Source organism: Heptranchias perlo, chromosome 11, assembly GCF_035084215.1.
Source record: "Heptranchias perlo isolate sHepPer1 chromosome 11, sHepPer1.hap1, whole genome shotgun sequence".
Classification (NCBI taxonomy): domain Eukaryota; kingdom Metazoa; phylum Chordata; class Chondrichthyes; order Hexanchiformes; family Hexanchidae; genus Heptranchias; species Heptranchias perlo.
This window is the reverse complement of record NC_090335.1, coordinates 4,442,656-4,462,157: the sequence shown is the minus strand read 5'-3', so window position 1 is coordinate 4,462,157 and position 19,502 is coordinate 4,442,656. Positions and strand designations below refer to the sequence as shown.

Genomic DNA, 19,502 nt, shown 5'->3' with positions numbered 1-19,502 from the left:
CAGCTAACGAATACTCTGAATCTCTCACTGAGTGCTCCCCACACCGAGCACTCAGTGAGGAAGTACAATCACCTAGTGGGACACTGACCAAGAAAGGCCTTGGGAGTTCCATCCTTAGCCATGAGCTAGCTGGTTTGCTTACCCCAGCAGCTGTTCCCTATGGTCAGTGTAGATGGTCCATTTTCCATGGAATCCACAGCCAAGAACCCGGCCATTCAGCCCAACTGGTCTCTGCTGGTGTTTATACTCCACCCGAGCCTCCTCCCTCTCTAATTGCCTCTTCCTATCCTGCCCCCAAATCCCTCTATTCCCTTCTCCCTCATGCATTTAAGGGGAGGCTTGATGTATACATCAATGCTATCTGCTTCAAACACTCTCTGTAAAGAAATGCCTCCTAAATTCTTTATTTGATCGGTTACTACTATCTTATATTTATAGGATTTATGAATATTTATATATATGCCCCATGGTTCAGGACTCACCCACAAGTGGAAGCAGTTTCTCCACATCCACCCTATCGACCCCCTTCATAATTTTGCAGTCCTCTACCTGGTCTTTTCCTTTTCCTGATAGTTGCATCTTCTCAAACCCAGTAACATCCCAGGAAATCTGTTCTGCACTTTCTCCAATGTTTCAAAAGCCCTTGTGACCACCCCCACCCCGCAGTCCCTTACGGTTAGTGTTGATGGTCCACCTCACTCTACTAGCACTTCCGTTGACCTGTTAGGTTGTGGGATTGTGTGGCATATTAAATTGCAGTACCGATGACCCAGCTGTACCATGGTTTCCTCAACCCCAAGTCCATGGTCGGACAGTGCTTAAAAACTCTTGGGTGCACCAAAGTTGTGTGTGTGTTGGTGGACAGGGAGGGGGAGCAGAGAGGGAGAGGGTGGTTGTTTGTTTTACCAGTTCTGCATATCCTCCTGAAAACTGCTGGATACTGGAGGGCAATTGGGATCCATATTAATTCCAAATAGCTAGGCAGCATGAACCAGACAGACCGGTCACATGTCACAGTACGTGAGCCACACTGCCAAGGAGAGGCAGGAAATAGCGCATGAAACCTCTTCGATACTGTAAAAGTATTCCAGAGTGCTGTGGAGAACTTGGCCCAAGTCTTGGAGTCCTGGCCTCAACCATAGACTCTCTATTAACTGTAGCCATATGAGATATATCAATTAGTGTTAATTGTATTCAGGTGGTGCGCATCAATTGGGGACTCTTGTATCCATTTATAGGAGAGCTTATCCAGGGTGTGGAGTGTGTGATGTTGATCTCTGTGAATAAAGGCTTGGAAGCAACTGAAGACCAGGCTCTAGTAGTCTATCCTTCACCACCTGGCTGTCCAGTTTACAACACTCACCACTACGGTTTTATACACTTCTCAGGGAAAAAGCTATTCACGTGGCCAACATGGAACCTTCATTGGAAAGAGGAGCTGGACGTGTTCCCTTCGTCCGTTAGCGAGTAACGCCCAATGGGCGACAGGTCTCAGCACTGCCGCACCAATAGGGGACAACATTCAGCCGCCACTCCAACCGGCTGGCCACCCAGTCCCAGATCCCAGAGTGGGGATCATGTGATTAACAGGATACGGATACTGCCGACAGCAGCGTCGTCCCAGAGAGGGGGTGGGATCCTCGCCCACAGAGTCACTATATAAACTGCACGTAATACCGTATTATACCCTCTGTATAGCTCACTATATATTGTAGAGTTAAAAGCCCAGATTTTGCACTATCATTTAACGCCAGGACTGACCCATTCACTTTAACCGGGTAAATGCCGGGATTATAATAAACTAATCAGAAAAGCTAGGCCCAGCTCTCGATAGTGGTTGTGAAAAACTCGTCACCAAACCAGCATTTTCCAGTTACCTATTAAAATCTTTTCCTTTCAGTCGAGCGTAGGTCATAATATTGCCCGTGGAAAAATTGAGTTTATTATAAAGACAGCAGGATGTAGATTTCTGTGGCAATAAAAACACCGCGTGTTTGTTAAACAGCTGCTTGGTCCAGTGAGAACAGAGTTTGCAGATCCTCACCTGGGGGATTTGCAAGTTGCCACGGTAGGAGAAGCAAATATCCACAAGGCTGTTGTTGCTACAACACTCCATGGTTCCATCGAGCCTCCTGTATGCTGTAGGGAAGAAAAGGAATAGGAAGGTCATTTTATTGTAGCAAGTCAGCGCTTTAAGTAAGCTCTAGATTAAAAAAATATCTAGCTGGTGGGAGGAGATCGGTTTCAAAGACATTCCAAGGTCAAACATGCGAACAGCACCAAACCTGGTCAGGTACGAGTGCAGTTAAGACACTGCTCCATAGCACGGGCACAGGCGGGTGGCGGCAGGGCTGGGAGAGGTCCCATGGTCCAGGCTTGAAAGTTTGAAGAGAAAGGATCCCTAACAATTTCACAAAGCTGGGTTGTTCTCCTCGGAACAGAGAAGGTTAAGGGGAGATTTGATAGAAGTGTTCAAAATAATGAACGGTTTTGATGGAGTAAATAAAGAGAAACTGTTTCCAGTGGCAGAAGAGTCAATAACCAGAGGACACAGATTTAAGGTGATCAGCAAAAGAGCCAGAGACATGAGGAAACAATTTTTTTTAACGCAGCGCATTGTAATGATCTGGAATGCACTGCCTGAAAGGGCAGTGGAAGCAAATTCAATAATAACTTTCAAAAGGGAATTCGATAAATACTTGAAGGGAAAAAATTACAGGGCTATGGGACTAATCGGATAGCTCTTTCACAGAGCCGGCACAGGCATGATGGGTCGAATGGTCTCCGCCTGTGCTGTACCTACTATGATACTGTGATATGATACCATGTGTCAAGTACACGCGTGCACGTGTGAACGGTGGAATGGGGAGTGACCAATGTAGCAGCCATGTTCCCGCTTTGCTTGACAAAACTGGACACAACCCAAGTCCAAAGCAAAATGCTGCGGCTGCTGGATATCAAAGAAAGATGGAAAATGCTAGGAACACTTGGCAGGTCAGTCAGCATCTGCAGCGAGAGGGGCGGAACGGGCTCTCGGGGGCTGGCCTAATCCTGTTCCTATAAGAGCGGACAGGCTAACATTCTGAGTGCAGACCTACAAGAACTTAAAAGTAACAGACCGAATATTGATATAACCAGAAAAAAAGGGGAGGGGGAATATATTGATAAAAGACAGACAGACACACACAGACCTACTGAGTACTCCCAGCATTTTCTGTCTTTGAGTCTAGTCTATACCCATCACAAAGTGTCAGTACCTCGACCTGCAGAGCTCAGTTGCTGCAGGGTTGCCTCGTTAATACAGTATCCAGTCTGAGGTTTCACAGAGATCTCTTCAACGCACTTGTGCCAATCTTCCACACTGTAAACTGAACAGTTTTCCACATATTTAACGAGATCGCCCGCAAACAGTCCCCTGGGGCCACTGGCAGGTGAGTTCTGGGAAACAGAAGGTAAATGTGATTGAACATACCAAGTTTGTTTTGTTTACGCCACACCACAGGTCTGTTGAATGTTATGTTTGCGGACAAGTAAAAGGGGCTAGAATACAAAGGGATGGAAGTTATGTTACATTTCTATAAGGCTGTGGTCAGACCCTGTCTGGAGTACTGTGTTCAGTTCTGGGCACCACACCTCAGGAAAAGTTGCACACTAGACTTGTATTCCCTCGAGTATAGAAGATTAAGGGGTGATCTAATTGAGGTATTGAAGGTGATTAAAGGATTTGATAGGGTAGAGAGAAACTATTTCCTCTGGTGGGGGAGTCCAGAACAAGGGGGCATAACCTTAAAATTAGAGCCAGGCCGTTCAGGGGTGATGTCAGGAAGCACTTCTTCACATAAAGGGTAGTGAAAATCTGGAACTCTTCTCTCCTCGCCCCCCCACAAAAGCTGTTGAGGCTGGGGGTCAATTGAAAATGTCAAAACTGAGATTGATAGATTTTTGTTAGGTAAGGATATTAAGGGTTTTGGGAACCAAGGTGGGTAGATGGAGTTAAAATTCAGAACAGCCCATGATCTAATTGAATGGTGGATCAGGCTCGAGGGACTGAATGGCCTCCTCCTGTTCCTATGTAAGTTGTGAAATCAATGGTCCGGTATCAGAGTAGTAACTCAATCGGACAAATGAAGATGGAAGCAAGAAAGTTAAACCCTCAGTCAAAAGATGTTCTCCTGCCACTGGGTTTGTAGAGCTTTGAAAGGCCATGCAGCTGAGGGACATGGGGTACTTACCTGGTTCATCCACTCCAACCCTCCCCATCAACCAATCTTCAATCTCAGCTCAATACCAGCAAACTTTGTTTTTACCTCAAACGTGGACCGACCTAGAGGCTCGTGAACAAAAAGCGAACAAAGTGGGAAAACCTTTAAATGTTGGGTACTGTTGGAACATTGTAGTTGCTGTCTAGTCTCACACAAATCTGTTCACCATTCCCTGTCTAGTCCCACTCAAATCTGTTCACCATTCCCTGTCTAGTCCCACTCAAATCTGTTCACCATTCCCTGTCTAGTCCCACTCAAATCTGTTCACCATTCCCTGTCTAGTCCCACTCAAATCTGTTCACCATTCCCTGTCTAGTCCCACTCAAATCTGTTCACCATTCCCTGTCTAGTCCCACTCAAATCTGTTCACCATTCCCTGTCTAGTCACACTCAAATCTGTTCACCATTCCCTGTCTAGTCACACTCAAATCTGTTCACCATTCCCTGTCTAGTCACACTCAAATCTGTTCACCATTCCCTGTCTAGTCCCACTCAAATCTGTTCACCATTCCCTGTCTAGTCCCACTCAAATCTGTTCACCATTCCCTGTCTAGTCACACTCAAATCTGTTCACCATTCCCTGTCTAGTCCCACTCAAATCTGTTCACCATTCCCTGTCCAGTCCCACTCAAATCTGTTCACCATTCCCTGTCTAGTCCCACTCAAATCTGTTCACCATTCCCTGTCTAGTCCCACTCAAATCTGTTCACCATTCCCTGTCTAGTCCCACTCAAATCTGTTCACCATTCCCTGTCTAGTCCCACTCAAATCTGTTCACCATTCCCTGTCTAGTCCCACTCAAATCTGTTCACCATTCCCTGTCTAGTCCCACTCAAATCTGTTCACCATTCCCTGTCTCGTCCCACTCAAATCTGTTCACCATTCCCTGTCTCGTCCCACTCAAATCTGTTCACCATTCCCTGTCTAGTCCCACTCAAATCTGTTCACCATTCCCTGTCTAGTCCCACTCAAATCTGTTCACCATTCCCTGTCTAGTCCCACTCAAATCTGTTCACCATTCCCTGTCCAGTCCCACTCAAATCTGTTCACCATTCCCTGTCTAGTCCCACTCAAATCTGTTCACCATTCCCTGTCTAGTCACACTCAAATCTGTTCACCATTCCCTGTCTAGTCCCACTCAAATCTGTTCACCATTCCCTGTCTAGTCCCACTCAAATCTGTTCACCATTCCCTGTCTAGTCCCACTCAAATCTGTTCACCATTCCCTGTCCAGTCCCACTCAAATCTGTTCACCATTCCCTGTCTAGTCCCACTCAAATCTGTTCACCATTCCCTGTCTAGTCACACTCAAATCTGTTCACCATTCCCTGTCTAGTCACACTCAAATCTGTTCACCATTCCCTGTCTAGTCACACTCAAATCTGTTCACCATTCCGTCTGAGGCGATGTAACATCAAATAGTTTTATCCAAGTGATATCAGACAATACTGTAAGAGCAGAAGTGATTAGACAATACTGGATACCCAGACGTGACTGTAACTCCCTGCCAGTTTTGTTCAGATGAGGAATTACCTCTGTGACTTCAGTGACCAGCGCCCCAATTCCTGTATAGTAGAGAGGAAGGAGGAAGAGTGGCAACGAGTACAAGACGAGCAAAGCCATCAGTGCCAGGATGAAGTTGTGCCACACGCCTGTCGAAAGGAGAAAGGAAAAATAATCCTGTTTAAATTTGAAGGCAAAGAAAATGAAGCCAGCTTTGAACATAACTTAACTCTTCCCAACAAAAATAAACGGAGAGGGAAGATTTACCTGCACAGAATACTCGGAGTTGCTGGATTGGGGATATCAACTGTAAATGATTCGTGTAGAGGTCAACGAAGGCCCCGGGGTAGACTACGAAAATAAATACTCCAAAGCCGTTAAATCTCACCTGTTCCCTGCACAGTGGGGAAAAAACTACCGTTAAAATTCAACATTACAGGTGACGTGCTCAACTTTAAATGAAACACACAATACTAAGAATGGCCGAGTTGCAGAGATATATAACAACTTTAAAAAAGTGTCACGGATGAGAAAAGTCCATCCAGCCCATTGAACTCATCCCTTCAGTATTTCAACCCCAACTCAACATCTACCTTCAGTTTGAACTCCCCAATCACTTTGGTTTCACTGCTTTAGATTTTTCCAAACATTAAGCACCCTCTCAGTAAAGAACGTTTTTCGAAGGTTGGTATTAAATGTATACATCACCACTCTAAATTCAGGTCATCTTGTCCTACTGGCCTAAGGTTCACCTTATTAATAAGAACATAAGAAATAGGAGCAGGAGTAGGCCCTTGAGCCTGCTCCGCCATTTAATAAGATCATGGCTGATCTGATCCTAACCTCAAATCTAAATTCATGTCCAATTTCCTGCCCGCTCCCCGTAACCCCTAATTCCCTTTACTTCTAGGAAACTGTCTATTTCTGTTTTAAATTTATTTAATGATGTAGCTTCCACAGCTTCCTGGGGCAGCAAATTCCACAGACCTACTACCCTCTGAGTGAAGAAGTTTCCCCTCATCTCAGTTTTGAAGGAGCAGCCCCTTATGCCCCCTAGTTCTAGTTTCACCCAACCTTGGGAACATCCTCACTGCATCCACCCGATCAAGCCCCTTCACAATCTTATATGTTTCAATAAGATCGCCTCTCATTCTTCTGAACTCCAATGAGTGGAGTTCCAATCTACTCAACCGTACCATTTAATATTTTACCAAGGCTGCCTTTAAACACCTTTTCTCTATACTGTAGAGCTCTGAGCATCTCCTATCTTCCCTCAGAGCTCATCCCTTTACAGTTGGGATCCTTCCTGTTGCTCTTCTCTGCAGCCTCTCCAATCTATGTATGCCCCCCTTTAAACAGCAACAAGCAAAACTGCACACAGTGCTTCCCTCTGTAGACTCGTCAAACTGGGCATTCCCATTTGTTGTAGCTGCATTTTCACGTTGTTGACACTCTACAATCACACCCAGGGCCCTTTCAGTCTCTCTCTGCTAATTCTGTTACCTTCATTGGGTAGAGATGATACCCATTCTTTCCTCCAATCTCCAGTCCTCTGCATTTACTTCAAATTTCATTTGCCATTTCCCTATCCATTACGTAACAGATCAAACTCATTCTGTAAAACCATACCAGCTTTCTCCATCCTTACTGTATTCTCTATTTAGTGTTATCTGCAAATTTAACAAGCTTATGTTCTGCATCCAGCTAATTTATTTTGATGAACAAGAACCCAAGCACTGAACCCCACTGGCACATTCCTTCAGTCTGACATTAAACCTCTCAGGTACTCTTTTTTTTAATCCAATTCCATACCCAGCCCCACATTCTCCTCTGGATTCCCATGGATTTTAGTATATTGGTGCTCTTTCATCCAAAACTCTGCTGCCCGTATCCTAACTCGCACCAAGTCCTGTTCACCCATCACCCCTGTGCTCGCTGACCTACATTGGCTCCCGGTCCGGCAACACCTCGATATAGTCCCAATCTTAACAGAAGCCCTGTAGTAATGGGCATGAATAGATCTAAAAGAAACGTACCTGACTGCAGCCACTCCGTGGCCTATTTCGTGTATGATGCCACTGATCAGAATCGCAGTGAAAAAATATACCATTTGGCTGATAGGTAGGTTAACACCAGGCACCTGTTGAGGTTAACAGGATGTAGTAAATAGTTATTGCCAGAATTAATATCAAGTTCTCTTGCATGTTCCATTTTCGTATGCTCTGTAAAGAATTGTTAGTTCTACTTACACTGGTTCAGAATCAGAGAAGATCCTTTCACTGGCCTAGGACAAAGGTATCAGGAACTGATGGCAACTTAACAAAACTGTACACCGGAAGTAACGAGAGACTTCCTATGTAGTTAGCCTACGTAATCAGCTGTTACTTGGTGCTTACTATGTCAAAAAAACTCAAAAACACTAATGGGCAGGTTATTCCAGTGTTAAATGGGAGTAGATGGCGTTGAGGCAAAGGAAGATGAAAATGTTCGATCAGGTAATTAGCTGTGAAGCACTTTGGGACGTCCCGAGGGTGTATGAGGCGCTATAACAGCAAGTTCTTTCACCTTAAGAAAGGTCACTGTATAGATGGAATAGCTCTCAATCTGTGAGTGATTCCCCATATACACGGGGATTCACCAAGGAACACGTGCTCTTTTGGGAAAGTAGGGAAGAAACATCGAGATAGTCCATACATAATAGGATTGTCCTCTTCTTCTTGGCACCAAATCACTCAGTCCAAGAGGATTTGGAACTAAGTGTTTAGGAAGGGCACAAGTGCCCGGCCCGTGTGCCCACCACACCGGGGGGGGGGGGGGGGGGGGGGGGAAAGAGAAAGAGAGGGGGAAAAGAAAGGAGGAACAAAAAAGAAAAGAATGAAGGCAAAGGAAGGAATAAAAAAGGAAGGTAAAGGAAGGTGAAGGAAGGGAATGGAATGGAAGGAACTTCAATTTATAAAGCACCTTGTGCAACCTCAAAATGTCCCAAAACATTTCTCAGCCAGTGAAGTATTTTTGAAGTCATTGTTGTAATATAGGAAATACGGCAGCCAATTTTACACACAGAGAGGTCCCATAAACAGCAATGAGATAATGACCAAATAATCCATTTATTTTTTTGTTAAAAGTGATGTTTATTTAGGGATTAATATTGGCCAGGACCCCAGGGAGAACCCCCCTGCTCTTTTTCCAATAGTGCCATGGGATCTTTTATGACCACCTGAGAGGGCAGACGGGACCTTGGTTTAACATTTCATCCAAAAGACTGCACCTCCGACAGTGCAGCACTCCCTCAGTACTGCACTGGAATGTCAGCCTGGATTATGGGCTCAAGTGTTCTGGAGTTGAGATTGAACCCACGACCTTCTGACTCAGCAGCAAGAGTGGGGCAGTGGGATTAGTTTGGGATTGATACAGGGCTATGGGGAGAGAGTGGGACAGTGGGATTAGTTTGATACAGGGCTATGGGGAGAGAGTGGGACAGTGGGATTAGTTTGGGATTGATACAGGGCTATGGGGAGAGAGTGGGGCAGTGGGATTAGTTTGGGATTGATACAGGGCTATGGGGAGAGAGTGGGACAGTGGGATTAGTTTGGGATTGATACAGGGCTATGGTGAGAGAGTGGGACAGTGGGATTAGTTTGGGGATTGATACAGGGCTATGGGGATAGAGTGAGGCAGTGGGATCAGTTTGGGATTGATACAGGGCTATGGGGAGAGAGTGGGACAGTGGGATTAGTTTGGGATTGATACAGGGCTATGGGGAGAGTGTGGGGCAGTGGGATTAGTTTGGGATTGATACAGGGCTATGGGGAGAGAGTGGGGCAGTGGGATTAGTTTGGGATTGATACAGGGCTATGGGGAGAGAGCGGGGCAGTGGGATTAGTTTGGGATTGATACAGGGCTATGGGGAGAGAGCGGGGCAGTGGGATTAGTTTGGGGATTGATACAGGGCTATGGGGAGAGAGCGGGGCAGTGGGATTAGTTTGGGGATTGATACAGGGCTATGGGGAGAGAATGGGGCAGTGGGATTAGTTTGGGATTGATACAGGGCTATGGGGAGAGAGTGGGGCAGTGGGATTAGTTTTGTATTGATGTGGGGCAGTGGGATTAGTTTGGGATTGATACAGGGCTTTGGGGAGAGAGTGGGGCAGTGGGATTAGTTTGGAATTGATATAGGACTATGGGGAGAGAGTGGGATTAGTTTGGGATTGATACAGGGCTATGGGGAGAGAGTGGGACAGTGGGATTAGTTTGGGATTGATACAGGGCTATGGGGAGAGAGTGGGACAGTGGGATTAGTTTGGGATTGATACAGGGCTATGGGGAGAGAGTGGGACAGTGGGATTAGTTTGGGATTGATACAGGACTATGGGGAGAGGGTGGGACTGTGGGATTAGTTTGGGATTGATACAGGACTATGGGGAGAGAGTGGGACAGTGGGATTAGTTTGGGATTGATACAGGACTATGGGGAGAGAGTGGGACAGTGGGATTAGTTTGGGATTGATACAGGACTATGGGGCGAGAGTGGGGTAGTGGGATTAGTTTGGGATTGATACAGGACTATGGGGCGAGAGTGGGGTAGTGGGATTAGTTTGGGATTGATACAGGACTATGGGGAGAGAGTGGGGCAGTGGGATTAGTTTGGGATTGATACAGACCATTACCTCCTTCTATGCTGTTAATCTCTATGGCCCTGCAGAAGGATGTCAAGCGTTACGGGCTCTGCAGCATGAGGCCATTGCTTTGGACAACATACAAAACCTCATTGTGCAGCACCCAGATAGCTGGAAGCCCCATTTGCTGAGGTACCAAGCTGTGCACAACAAGGTCCCTGGCCGGCGCTGAATTAAATGATCTGAGCTCGGCGAAGCTGTGGGGACAGTGCACTTGGCCTCCATGTCCCGCTCCCAATCACTATCCAGTGACCCCTGCTGGGAGTGTGTTGGTGTGGAAGTTGTGTGGGGATCGAGCTGGGGCCCTTGCTTCCTTCTTGTCCAACGACCCTGCTGATACTCAGTCTGGACTCACAGATGGAGAATGGCCGTTTGGGTGAGCTCCCGCAGCCCCGATGCTGTCGTGACCCAATCAGAAGGGGAGTGGCAGGAGAATATTGGCGGAAAAAGGCCTGGCTCTTAAACGAAGGCAATGTACACATACGGGAGAAGTGGAAGAACAAGTAACTTCAACATTCAGATACAAGAACATGCAAATCACAAGGATAATTCTGACAATACAGAGTAGCCATATTACTGTGGTATTGCTCACAGTAACAGGATGATGCACTGTATATAAGGTTGTACCATGTCAGATACAATGTATTATTCTGCTGCTGAGGTACAGCTCTGCCCCTTTAAATCTACAAAATCTGTCAGTTAAACAACCTTTTTCTCCTAGCCTCCCCTTCAATTCTTTTTCTTCTCATCTTAAATTTGTGCCCTCTCATCGACCAATGGAACCAATCCATCACAATTGACCCTATCATAACTCCTTCACTATCTTCAGGTCCCCTCTTAAATTTTCTTAGCTCCAATGGGAAAAAAGCCCCAACGTCTCAAGTCTCCACTTACCACAACTTGTAGAATGCGTTCATTGTCAGCTGTCGGGGACTCAGCTGCCATGAGTGCCAAAGTCTGCGTCAGAGTTTTTGCCAGAAGCATCATTGAGACAAACATGGAGACCACACCAAAGGCCATTCCCAGACTGAACCTGGAAGATCAGAAACACTTAGTGATCCAGCACAGGTGCCGAGAGGAGTAAATTACTAGAAATAATTCAACTGATACCGCAACGAATAAGTCAGTCAGAACATACTGTGCGTCTGTCTGTGAGGGGTGCTGTGGTAACGGGGCCATTGGGTAAGGAACAGCTTGTATTTATAGTTGGCATTTCATGACCTCAGGATGTCCCAAAGCACTACACAGCCAATGAAGCACTAGAAGTGTAGTCACTGTTGTAATGTAGGAAATGCAGCAGCCAATTTGCACACAGCATGCTCCCACAAACAGCACTGAGATGCTGACCAAATAATCTGTGTTAGTGATGTCGGTTGGGGGATAAATATTGACCAGGTCACTGGGAGATCTCCCCTGCTCTTCTTTGAAATTGTGTCGTGGGATTTTTTGCACCCACCTGAGGGGGCAGACGGGGCCTCAGTTTAACATTTTGTCCAAAAGATGGCACCTCTCCCTCAGTACTGCACTGGGAGTGTCAGCCTGGATAATGTGCTCAAGTCTCTGGACTGGGACTTGAACCCACGGCCTCTGACTCCGAAGCGAAAGTGCTACCCACTGAGCCACAGCCGACACTTTAAAGGATTGGGACACAGCCAGTCACCTGTTTACTGCACTGACTGGCACATCTTTCTACAGCAGCAAGATAGTCCGATCAAGGCAATGGCAGCACATTCAGTGGGCAAAAGCCATTTTTTAAAATTCATTCTTGGGATGTGGACATAGCTGGCAAGGCCGGCATTTATTACCCATCCCAAGTTGCGTGAGAAGGTGGTGGTGGGCCACCTTCTTCTTGAACTGAAACAGTCTGTGATACAACTGAGTGGCTCGCTAGGCCATGTTGATATGGGACTGGAGACACATATAGACCCAGACTGGGTAAGGAGGGCAGGTTTCCTTCCCTAAAGGACATTAGTGAACCAGTTGTTTTTTTACGACAATGACAGCTTCATGGTCACTTTTATTGATACCAGCGTTTTATTTCCAGATTCTATTTACTGTTGCTATATTGAAAGACAGCAAATGAATATTAATACAACGAGTCCCCCTTTGCCCACCTCCCAGTGCTGAAACTTACCGAACAGGATCATAAAATGTTAAAGGAGCCCATTGTGTCTGAGCCAGCTCTCTGACACACCTCTCGACTTAGTCCCATCCCTCTGCCCTTTATCCAAACCCACTTCAACATTGTCAAATATTTATCCACTTCCCTTTTAAAAGCTGTGATGGATGCTGCTGCTTCCCCCATTGTTTCTGGTCAGGCATTCCATGTCCCAACAGCCCTGTGTGTAATAAAAAAGTGATCTTTACTCCTTCCCAAAGGGCCCTAATTCAGAAGATCTCATGGAAGAGGAAAGCCATTCGGCCCATCTTAGTTCACCCATCCAGAAAGATCCCACACTTCTGGTACTGTGGCATTTAATTGGTTCATGGATTTCTTCATCGCCAAGATAGACAATTTCTTCAAATCATTCACTGTTTTCCCACTTCTCCTTGCTCAAAAAGCCACACCTGCTGCCTGTCCCCATCCTACCCCAGCTCTGTATCCCCGTCCCCCTCTAGTTTCTCCCCATGGCCCTCTCCAAGCTAATCTGGTCAATGATTCCCACTAAACTCCTAACCACTTAAACTTCCTTTCCGGGCCCCCATGCGAGCTGATATAATGGTTCCCTCTCCTCAGGTATAGTACTTTCATCACCCCCTCCTCAAAAAATCACCTTGCTGTCCTTGCTAACTACCTCCCCACCTTCAACCTTCCTCTCCTCGGACCTTGAATGTTCGTTGCCTCCCAGATCTGTGCCCAGATCTCCGGCAACTCCCTGTCTGAATCTCTCCAATCCCACATCACCAAAATGGCCTGAACCAAAGTCATGAGTGCCATTCCCTGTAGTGAATTATTCCTCCTCAACCTGTCTGCAGCCTTCCACACAGTCGATCACACCATCCTCCTCCTGCACCTCCGCTGTCCAGCACAGTGGCACTGCCCTCACTTGGTTACCCATCCGATCGTAGCCAGCACTTCTCTGCCCAACCCCGCATCTTGGGAGTCCCCCAAGGATCTTTCCTTGGACCCATCCTATTCCTCATCTATATGCTGCCCCTTGGTAACTTCATCTGCAGACATGGGGTCAGCTTCCACTGTACACTGACGACACCCAACTCCACCTCCCCACCACCACCACTCCACCGCCTCTGTGTTGTCAGATTACTTGTCCGACATCCAGTCCTGGATGAGTCACAATTTCCTCCAATTAAACACTGATTGAATGTCTTTGGACTCCCCCACAAACTTTGTTCCCTCGCCACCGATTCCATCCCCCTCCCTGGCCACTGTCTCTGGTTGAAACAGACTGTTTGCAACCTTGGCATGATTACTTGGCCCCAACCTGAGCTTCCGACCCCATATCCTTTCCATCACAAAGACCGCCTACTTCCACTTACATAGAATGTACAGCACAGAAACAGGCCATTCGGCCCAACTGGTCCATACCAGTGTTTCTGCTCCAGACTAGCCTCCTCCCACCCCCCTTCATTAAACCCTATCAACATATCCTTCTATTCCTTTCTCCCTCATGTGTTTATCTAGATTCCCCTTAAATGCATCTATGCTTGTCGTCTCAACTACTCCTTGTGGTAGTGAGTTCCACATTCTCACCATCAGGGTAAAGACGTTTCTCCTGAATTGCCTATTAGTGAATATTTTGTATTGATGATCTCTAGTTTTGGTCTCCCCCACAAGTGGAAACATTTTCTCTACATCTACCCTATCAAACCCTTTCATTATCTTAAAGACCTTTATCCGATCACCCTTCAGCCTTCTCTTTTCTGGAAAGAAGAGCCCCAGCCTGTTCAATCTTTCCGGATAAGTATAACCTCTCATAGAATGGTTACAGCACAGAAGGAGGCCATTCAGCCCATCGAGCCCCTGCTGGCTCTTTGTAAGAGCAATCTAGTTAGTCCCATTCTCCCGCTTTATCCCCATAGACATGCAAATTTTTTCCCTTCAAGTATTTATCCAATTCCTTTTTGAAAGCCACGATAGAATCTGCTTCCATCACCCTTTCAGACAGTGCATTCCAGATCATAACCACTCGCTGCATAAAAAAGTTTATCCTCATGTTGCCTTTGGTTCTTTTGCCAATCACCTTAAATCTGTGTCCTCTGGTTCTTGACCCTTCCGCCAATGGGAACAGTTTCTCTCTATCTACTCTGTCCAGACCCTTCATGATTTTGAATACCTCGATCAAATCTCCCCTTAACCTTCTCTGCTCTAAGAAGAACAATCCCAGCTTCTCCAGTCTATCCACATAAAGTCCCTCATCCCTGGAACCATTCTAGTAAATCTTTTCTGCACCCTCGCTAAGGCCTTCAATCCTGCCTAAAGTGCGGTGCCCAGAATTAGACACAATACTCCAGTGGTGGTCGAACCAGTGTTTTATAAAGGTTCATCATGACTTCCTTGCTTTTGTACTCTATGCCTCTATTTATAAAGCCCAGGATCCTGTATGCTTTTTTAACCGCTTTCTCAACCTGCCCTGCCACCTTCAAAGATTGGTGCACATAAACCCCCAGATCTCTCTGTTCCTGCACCCCCTTTAGAATTGTACCATTTAGTTTATATTTTCTGTCCCCATTCTTCCAGCCAAAATGTAACACTTTGCACTTCTCTGCATTAAAATGTCATCTGCCACGTGTCCGCCCATTCCACCAACCTGTCTATCTCCTCTTGAAGTCTGTCACTATCCTCCTCACTGTTTACTACACTTCCAAGTTTTGTGTCATCTGCAAATTTTGAAATTGTTCCCTGTACACCCAAGTCCAAATCATTAATTATCAAAAAAAGCAGTGGTCCTAGGGGAACATCACTGTACACACCTCCCTCCAGTCCAAAAAACAACTGTTCACCACTACTGTTTCCTGTCACTTAGCCAATTTCATATCCACGCTGGCACTGCCCCTTTTATTCCATGGCATCCTTGTAAATCTTTTTTGCACTTTCTCCAGTGCCACTATATCCTTTTTATAATATGGAGACCAGAACTGTGCACAATACTCTAAACAAGGTTCTATATAAGTTTAACATAACTGCTCTGCTTTTCAATTCTATCCCTCCAGAAATGAACCCGTGCTTGGTCTGCACTTTTTATGGCCTCGTAAACCTGAGTTGCTACTTTTCATGATTTATGAATCTGTACCCCCTGATCCCTTTACTGCTCTACCCCATTTTGACTCTTACCTTCCAAGCAGTAGGTGGCCTCCTTATTCTTCCTCCCAAATTGCATCACTTTTGTAACATCGTCCATCTCAACCCATCTGCTGCTGAAACCTTCATCCATGCTTTTGTCACCTCCAGACTCAACTATTCCAATGCTCTCCTGGCCAGCCTCCCATCCTCCAATAATAGCTCACCCAAAAATGTTGTCCGTATCCTACTTCGCACTAACTCTTCACAGTTAGAGTACATGCAGCATATACACCGGACTGTAGTAAGTGGTGACATTACTGGTGAGCTGATTTTTCAGATACAAACCTGCTCATTTCAAGAGCCACAATGAAAGTGAACTTACCAGAAGTACAGTAATTGAGGCCTCCATCGTCCCAGCTTCATAAAGAGCCGATTAAAAAGGGCAGTCTGCCACCGTATGTGGAAGGGAGCAATGCTGACCCCATGATTTGTCAGCCATTCCTCGTACCAAGCCTTGAGACTCGGAGATGCCTGTACAATCAGAGGAAACTGGGATCAGTGTCACTACCAACAATACCCAACCAATAATGCAAAAACATCTACAGTTCAGAATCTAAATGTTTATTAGAAAACTAACATTGTCAAAACTAGCTCTATCAAAATGTAAAGGGAGAGCGCGTGCATGCGACAGAGGGGTGGGGGCACGAGATAGGAGATGGGGTAAGAGATGAGAATGGGGAGAGTAGAGAGATGGGAATAAAAGAAAGACTTGCATTTCTATAGCTCAGGGTGTCCCAAAGTGCTTCCCAGCCAATTAAATACTTTTTGTTGAAGTGTAGTCACTGTTATCATGTAGTGAATGGGGTGAGAGAGAAAGAGGGGAAGGGGGGGGGGGGCAGACCCGATAGAAAGAGGGGACAAGTGAGCTGTGAGGGGCCGAGTGGGGTGGGGGCAGGAGGAGGGGCCGAGTGGGGGGCAGGAGGAGGGGCCGAGTGGGGGGCAGGAGGAGGGGCCGAGTGGGGGGCAGGAGGAGGGGCCGAGTGGGGGGCAGGAGGAGGGGCCGAGTGGGGGGCCGAGGCCGAGTGGGGGGTGGGAGGAGGGGCCGAGTGGGGGGCGGGGTGCCGAGTGGGGCGGGGGCAGGAGGAGGGGCCGAGTGGGGGGCGGGGTGCCGAGTGGGGCGGGGGCCGGGTGTCCCGGAGACTCGGGTCCGGTGTGAATGGTGAAGTGGAGCCCGGGGGTTCCGGCTTTGTGCCTGACTCGGTGTTTCCCTGAGGTTCCCATTCACTCTGCAGTGAATTCCCGCCAGTGGGGCCCGACCAAGTGGCAGCAGTAGCGGGGACCGGGATCCATCCATTCGACCGCAGCTGCCCGGTGTGGGTGTGAGACGAGGCGGCTCCGTCCGCCCTTACCTTGAGCGCCGAGTCGGCCAGGTAAAGGGCGCACCAAACCCCCACCGGGCCCAGCACCGCCGCCACCGGCACCATCTTACCGGAACTGACGCACGGCCGGAAATACAACTCCGACTGAGAGCGGCTCCAACACCTCCAGCACCGGCGGCCATCTTAGTAAAGGAGGGGGAGGGAGGGGGGAGGGGGGGGAGGGGAGGGAGGGGGGGGGGGGGGAGGGGGGGGAGGGGGGGGGGGGGGAGGGAGGGGGGGGGGAGGGGGGGGGGGGGGGGGGGAGGGAGGGGGGGGGGAGGGGGGGGGGGGAGGGAGGGGGGGGGGAGGGGGGGGGGGGGGGGAGGGGGGGGGAGGGGGGGGGAGGGGAGGGGGAGGGGAGGGGGGGAGGGGTGAGGGGTCAGGGGATTGAGGGGGAGGAGGGAGGAGGGGGGGGAGGGGGGAGGGAGGAGGGAGGAGGGGGAGGGAGGGGGGAGGGAGGGGTCAGGGGATTGAGGGAGGGAGGGGTCAGGGGAGGGAGGGGTGAGGGGAGGGGGGAGGGGTGAGGGGAGGGGTGAGGGAGGGAGGGAGGGGGGAGGGAGGGAGGGGTGAGGGGAGGGAGGGGTGAGGGGATTGAGGGAGGGAGGGAGGGGTGAGGGGATTGAGGGAGGGAGGGGTGAGGGGAGGGGTGAGGGAGGGAGGGGTGAGGGGAGGGGTGAGGGAGGGAGGGGTGAGGGAGGGAGGGGTGAGGGAGGGAGGGGTGAGGGGAGGGGTGAGGGAGGGAGGGGTGAGGGGAGGGGTGAGGGAGGGAGGGGTGAGGGAGGGAGGGGGGAGGGGTGAGGGGAGGGGGGAGGGAGGGAGGGGTGAGGGGATTGAGGGGTGAGGGGATTGAGGGAGGGAGGGAGGGGTGAGGGGATTGAGGGAGGGAGGGAGGGGTGAGGGGAGGGGTGAGGGAGGGAGGGGTGAGGGGAGGGGTGAGGGAGGGAGGGGTGAGGGAGGGAGGGGTGAGGGGATGGAGGGGTGAGGGGATGGAGGGAGGGAGGGGTGAGGGGATGGAGGGAGGGGATTGAGGGAGGGAGGGGTGAGGGAGGGAGGGGTGAGGGAGGGAGGGGTGAGGGGATTGAGGGAGGGAGGGAGGGGTCAGGGGAGGGAGGGAGGGGTCAGGGGATTGAGGGCGGGGTCAGGGGATTGAGGGAGGGCGGGGTCAGGGGATTGAGGGAGGGCGGGGTCAGGGGATTGAGGGAGGGGTCAGGGGATTGAGGGAGGGGTCAGGGGATTGAGGGAGGGAGGGAGGGCGGGGTCAGGGGATTGAGGGATGGGTCAGGGGATTGAGGGAGGGAGGGAGGGCGGGGTCAGGGGATTGAGGGATGGGTCAGGGGATTGAGGGAGGGGTCAGGGGAGGGAGGGGTCAGGGGAGGGAGGGGTCAGGGGAGGGAGGGGTCAGCGGAGGGAGGGAGGGAGGGGTCAGGGGATTGAGGGAGGGGTCAGGGGATTGAGGGGGGAGGGAGGGGTCAGGGGATTGAAGGAGGGAGGGGTCAGGGGATTGAGGGAGGGAGGGAGGGGTCAGGGGATTGAGGGAGGGAGGGAGGGGTCAGGGGATTGAGGGAGGGAGGGAGGGGTCAGGGGATTGAGGGAGGGAGGGGTCAGGGGATTGAGGGAGGGAGGGAGGGGTCAGGGGAGGGAGGGCGGGGTCAGGGGAGGGAGGGCGGGGTCAGGGGAGGGAGGGCGGGGTCAGGGGAGGGAGGGCGGGGTCAGGGGAGGGAGGGCGGGGTCAGGGGAGGGAGGGCGGGGTCAGGGGAGGGAGGGCGGGGTCAGGGGAGGGAGGGCGGGGTCAGGGGAGGGAGGGCGGGGTCAGGGGAGGGAGGGCGGGGTCAGGGGAGGGAGGGCGGGGTCAGGGGAGGGAGGGCGGGGTCAGGGGATTGAGGGCGGGGTCAGGGGATTGAGGGAGGGAGGGCGGGGTCAGGGGATTGAGGGAGGGAGGGCGGGGTCAGGGGATTGAGGGAGGGCGGGGTCAGGGGACGGAGGGAGGGAGGGCGGGGTCAGGGGACGGAGGGAGGGAGGGCGGGGTCAGGGGACGGAGGGAGGGAGGGCGGGGTCAGGGGAGGGAGGGAGGGCGGGGTCAGGGGACGGAGGGAGGGGTCAGGGGACGGAGGGAGGGGTCAGGGGAGGGAGGGGTCAGGGGAGGGAGGGGTCAGGGGAGGGAGGGAGGGAGGGCGGGAGGGCGGGGTCAGGGGAGGGAGGGCGGGGTCAGGGGACGGAGGGCGGGGTCAGGGGACGGAGGGAGGGAGGGCGGGGTCAGGGGACGGAGGGGGGGTCAGGGGACGGAGGGGGGGGTCAGGGGACGGAGGGGGGGGTCAGGGGACGGAGGGGGGGGTCAGGGGACGGAGGGGGGGGTCAGGGGACGGAGGGGGGGGGTCAGGGGACGGAGGGGGGGGGTCAGGGGA

General features: G+C 50.2%; 1 protein-coding gene and 1 pseudogene across 1 annotated transcript in view; both read right to left on the bottom strand.

The window, feature by feature from the left end:
- The window catches only part of mbtps2 (membrane-bound transcription factor peptidase, site 2), a 27,962-nt gene extending 10,790 nt beyond the window's left edge, over positions 1 to 17,172 (bottom strand). Inside the window, exons 1-8 of the mRNA XM_067992461.1 lie at positions 17,092 to 17,172; positions 16,065 to 16,213; positions 11,335 to 11,473; positions 7,802 to 7,905; positions 6,033 to 6,160; positions 5,796 to 5,914; positions 3,258 to 3,438; positions 2,045 to 2,139 (exon numbers count right to left, since the gene is read on the bottom strand). Of these exons, the coding sequence (XP_067848562.1) occupies positions 2,045 to 2,139; positions 3,258 to 3,438; positions 5,796 to 5,914; positions 6,033 to 6,160; positions 7,802 to 7,905; positions 11,335 to 11,473; positions 16,065 to 16,213; positions 17,092 to 17,166 (990 nt within the window). The 5' untranslated portion in view covers positions 17,167 to 17,172. The remainder of the gene's footprint in view (positions 1 to 2,044; positions 2,140 to 3,257; positions 3,439 to 5,795; positions 5,915 to 6,032; positions 6,161 to 7,801; positions 7,906 to 11,334; positions 11,474 to 16,064; positions 16,214 to 17,091) is intronic.
- Positions 17,168 to 19,502, bottom strand: LOC137327532 (uncharacterized; annotated as a pseudogene).